The sequence below is a fragment of the Microtus ochrogaster genome, chromosome 16, assembly GCF_000317375.1.
Source record: "Microtus ochrogaster isolate Prairie Vole_2 chromosome 16, MicOch1.0, whole genome shotgun sequence".
Lineage (NCBI taxonomy): Eukaryota > Metazoa > Chordata > Mammalia > Rodentia > Cricetidae > Microtus > Microtus ochrogaster.
In genome coordinates this window covers 16,345,352-16,349,594 of record NC_022018.1, presented here as the reverse complement: position 1 = coordinate 16,349,594, position 4,243 = coordinate 16,345,352, and the positions used below count along the sequence as shown (strand labels likewise).

Sequence of the window (4,243 nt, the reverse complement as noted above, 5' to 3'; positions counted from 1 at the left end):
ACAAAAAAAACCAAAAGATGTTTCCTCATGAAATACTAGCATTATATAATTAACAGTAAGAGTTAATATCAAGGAATAGTGCCCTTTGTTATTAAAAATTTTATATTAGTATTGTTGTGGGGGGGGTGTGGGCTGGGCTTGTATGCCATGTTTTTAGATCAGAGGACAACTTTGTCAAGTTGGTTCTCTCCTTCTCTCTTTACATGGGTTCTGGGGATTGAAGTCAGACCACCAGGCTTATATAGCAAATGCCTTATCAGTTAAGCCATCTTGTCAGTCCTTCATTATTTTTATTTAATATGTATAGGTGGTTTGCCTGCATGTATGTCTGTGTACTATGTACAAGCAGTACCTGGGGATCCAGGGGAGGGCATTGGCTCCTCTGGAACTGGAGATTGGAGTTTATAGTTGTTAGATACTGTGTAGATGCTGAGAACCAAATCTGGATCCTTTGGGAGAGCAAATGTTGTTAGCTGATGAGCCTTCTCTCCAGTGGATCTCTTCAGTCCTTTTAATGCAGGGTGTCTTGTAGCTCAAGCTGGCCTTGAACTCCCTATGTATCCAGAGAATGTTGAACTCCTGATTCCCCTACTTCAACTTCACAAGTGCTGGGATTACAGGTGTATGCAAAAGAGTGGCAAGCCTGACTGTTGTCTGAAGTTTCAAAGAGGCCCAGAGTTCTGGGAGCAGTAAGTGGATTTAGTCCATCACGTTGGGCGCCACTCTGTTGAAATAAGAGCGGCGGGGCTGCGTCCCCAGCACCCTGCCGCCCACATGGCTAGTTTAGCTTATGTCCCGAAATAATTACACGGAAACTGTATTCTTTTAAACACTGCCTGGCCCCAATAGTTTCAGCCTCTTATTGGCTAGCTCTTACATATTGATCTAACCCATTTCTATTATTTTATGTAGTCCACGAGCTGGCTTACCAGGAATGATCTTAACCTGCATCTGCTTGGAGTGTGGGAACCATGGCGACTCCCTGACTCAACTTCTTTTTTCCAGCCCTCTGTTTTGTTTACTCCACCCACTTAAGGGTTGGCCTATCAAGGGGCCTAGGCAGTTTCTTTATTCCTTAACCAATAAAATCAACAGATTGATATATGACATTCCCACATCATGTGCCCATGACCACACCCTGAATTTCTGGCATTCTTTCTAACTCTGAGATGAAGTCTTAGACATTTTGGTCTTTTTCTTTATCAGTTTTACCATATTTTACAATGTCAAATGTTTAGAAGTAAAAAAAAAATGGTTAAATTAAAAAAAATTTATCATGCTGAATGTACCCCTTTTAAATTCAGTACTTGGGAAGCAGAGACCGGCAGATCTCTGGGTCAGGCCAGTTTGGTCAATACTGTGATTCCAGACCAGCCAGAGTTGCATAGTGAATCTTATCTAAAAAAAAGTTTTATTTATGTGTCTCTGTGTGAGTATGTACATATGTGTGCAGCTGATGGTAGAGACCAAAGGAGAGCATTAGATAAATTCCTTGGAGCTGGAGTAACAGGCAGTTGTGAGCCACCCAATGGGCAGGAACCAAACTCAGGTCTTTGAAAGAGTCCAAGTACTCTTAGTCATTGCGCCATTTCTTGAGCCCCTCTCTTCAACCCTCCTCCCCCTTTATTATTATTATTTTTTAGCAGGGTTTCTCTGTGTTACAGTCCTGGCTGTCCTGTAACTCTATCTATAGATCAGGCTGGCCTTGAACTAACAGGGATCCTGCTGCCTTTGCCTCCTAAGTGCTGGGATTAAAGGTGTGTGCAACCCTGCCCAGCCTGTTTCTTTCTACAGTTATTTTGTGTGGGTGCACGCGTGTGTATACACCATATGTTTGCATCTGTGGATGCCTGAGACAAGGCATATATGAAGGTCAGTGGGAATCTGTTCTCTTGTCTTTGCATCGGTTCCAGGGATTGAACCCAGGCCATTAGGCTTGGCAGCAAGTAGCTTTACCAGATGAGCCTTCTTACATGACTCTAAAAATATTTTACTTACTTAGGCACCAGCCTGTGTGTTTGTTTATTTGTTTGTTTTTTTGAGACAGGGTTTCTCTGTGTAGCTCTGGCTGTCCATACCTACCAGCCATTTAAAGTGACTGAGAGGAAGTTTCTGGATGAAGTGGTAGTTTAGAGTGCAGGCTGGTCCTGTATTGCACTCAACACAGAGGTGGGAGGGTCTCTGTAAGTTCAAGGCCAGCCAGGGCTGACTAGTGAGACCATTTTTCTTTTCTTTTCTTTTCTTTTCTTTTTTTTTGGTTTTTCGAGATAGGGTTTCTCTGTGGTTTTGGAGCCTGTCCTGGAACTAGCTCTTGTAGACCAGGCTGGTCTCGAACTCACAGAGATCCGCCTGCCTCTGCCTCCCGAGTGCTGGGATTAAAGGCGTGCGCCACCACCGCCCGGCCGAGACCATTTTTCAAGAGAAAAAATTTTCTGCCAAAACTCAACGTTGAATTTATGGTAAAAGAAAGTGGCTGAATATTTTATTGCAATGGAGTGAAATTTAAGAAAATGATAAATTTAGTCTGGAGAGATGGTTCCAGTAGTTAAGAACACATACTACTCTTCAGAGGACCCAAGTTTAAGTCCTAGCACCACATTCAGGGGATCTGACACCTCTGGCCTCTGTAGGCATCTATACTCTCTAGGGGGATGGATACCACACTTAGAAAATAAAACTAAGTCTCTAAAAAAAAGGTAAAATGATAAAAAATCATTACCTTTTTGGTTTTTATTTATTTAAAAAAGAAAACACTATCTTTTTTCATTACACATACCAATCCAAGTTCCCACTCCCTCCCCTCTTTCCATTCCCTCCATTTCCCCCTCTCCACTCCCCATCCCACCCTCAGAGAGGGTAAGGCACATTGCTTTGGAGAAGGTTCAAAGCCCTCCCTATTGTATATATCTAGGCTGAGCAACGGTTCCATCCAAAGAGAATAGGTTCCCAAAAAAACCAGTACAAGCAGTAGGGATAAATCCTGGTGCCACTGCCAGTGTCCCCTCAGTCTGCCCTAGCATGCAATTGTCAGCCACACTCAGAGGGACACTAGTTTGGCCCTATGCTGGTTCCTTCCCTGTCTGGCATGTGTTGGTGAGCTCCCATTAGCTCAGGCAGACTGTGTCAGTGGTGTCCCCATCATGGTCTTGACCCCTTTGCTCACATTCTCATTAAGTTTATGAAGTTACCTTTGCCTTTGTAAATAGTGGCTAGCTGAGTGTTATACTGAGTGTGGGATTAGATGGTACTGCTTTCATTCCAGTGGGTCTGAGTCATCCAGTGTAAGTCATATGACTCCTTCCTAGGAAGGGAAGAACATTGAGTAATGAATTGATAAGGCTTTTTTTTGTAATTGTTGTTTGTTTTCTTAGATGCTTTCACTATGGAACTCTGGGTGGTCTGTGACTATCTAGATTAGGGTGGCCTGGAACTCAAAAGAGTTCTGCCTATCTCTGTTTCTCAAGTGCTAAGATTAAAGATATGTGCCGCTATACCAGATATAATGGTGCATACCTCTAAGCCAGCACTTGAGAGGCAGAGGCAGTCAGATCTCTGTAGTATGATGCAAGCCAGCCAGGGCTACATAGCAAGTTCCAGGACAGAAAGGGCTAAAAAAAAAAAACCCTGTCTCAAAAAATGATAAAAAGGAGAGAGAGAAAGAGAGAGAGAGAGAGAGAGAGAGAAGAAATTTCTAGCTCAGCACTGAGAGATTTAATTTTTTAAAAATAAACTATTATGACCTCCTAATTTAACATTGTGATTTTACTGCAGGATAAATAAAGAAGAAAACAGGAAAGGAGCAAAACATTAATTGCACATGTAATAATAATGAACAAATGTGTCAGGAAAAAGTATATGAGGACAAATGTAAGGTAGGTGGATATGTTTCCCTCTTCTTTGGAAAGTCTTGCCTAGAGCCAAAAGTTCCAGTGATAAGAAAATTAGTGGTGTCTGTGTACACGCATGTCTTCATGTGTTCATGCATCTATGTTGTCAAGTGTTTAAATATTTGACTCTATGGGGGACCCATTCAAACCGTCACATCCGGCTTTTATATTTTTCTTTTTTTCTTTCTTTTTGTTTGTTTGTTTAAATTGATTTTTATTTTTTTTAAAGATTTATTTATTTATTATGTATACAACATTCTGCCTCGATGTATGCCCGCACACCAGAGGAGGGCACCAGATCTCAGTACAGATGGTTGTGAGCCACTATGTGGTTGCTGGGAATTGAACTCAGGACC

General features: G+C 42.0%; 1 protein-coding gene across 2 annotated transcripts in view; it reads left to right on the top strand.

Annotated features, from left to right (window-relative positions):
• Crem (cAMP responsive element modulator) overlaps window positions 1-4,243 on the top strand; it is a 71,335-nt gene that overhangs the window by 6,741 nt on the left and 60,351 nt on the right. Inside the window, exon 2 of one of the 2 annotated variants that reach the window (XM_005354770.3) lies at window positions 3,772-3,872. The exons of the other annotated variant lie outside the window; for it this stretch is intronic. Within the exon in view, the coding sequence (XP_005354827.1) occupies window positions 3,829-3,872 (44 nt within the window). The 5' untranslated portion in view covers window positions 3,772-3,828. The remainder of the gene's footprint in view (window positions 1-3,771; window positions 3,873-4,243) is intronic. 2 annotated transcript variants of the gene reach the window in all.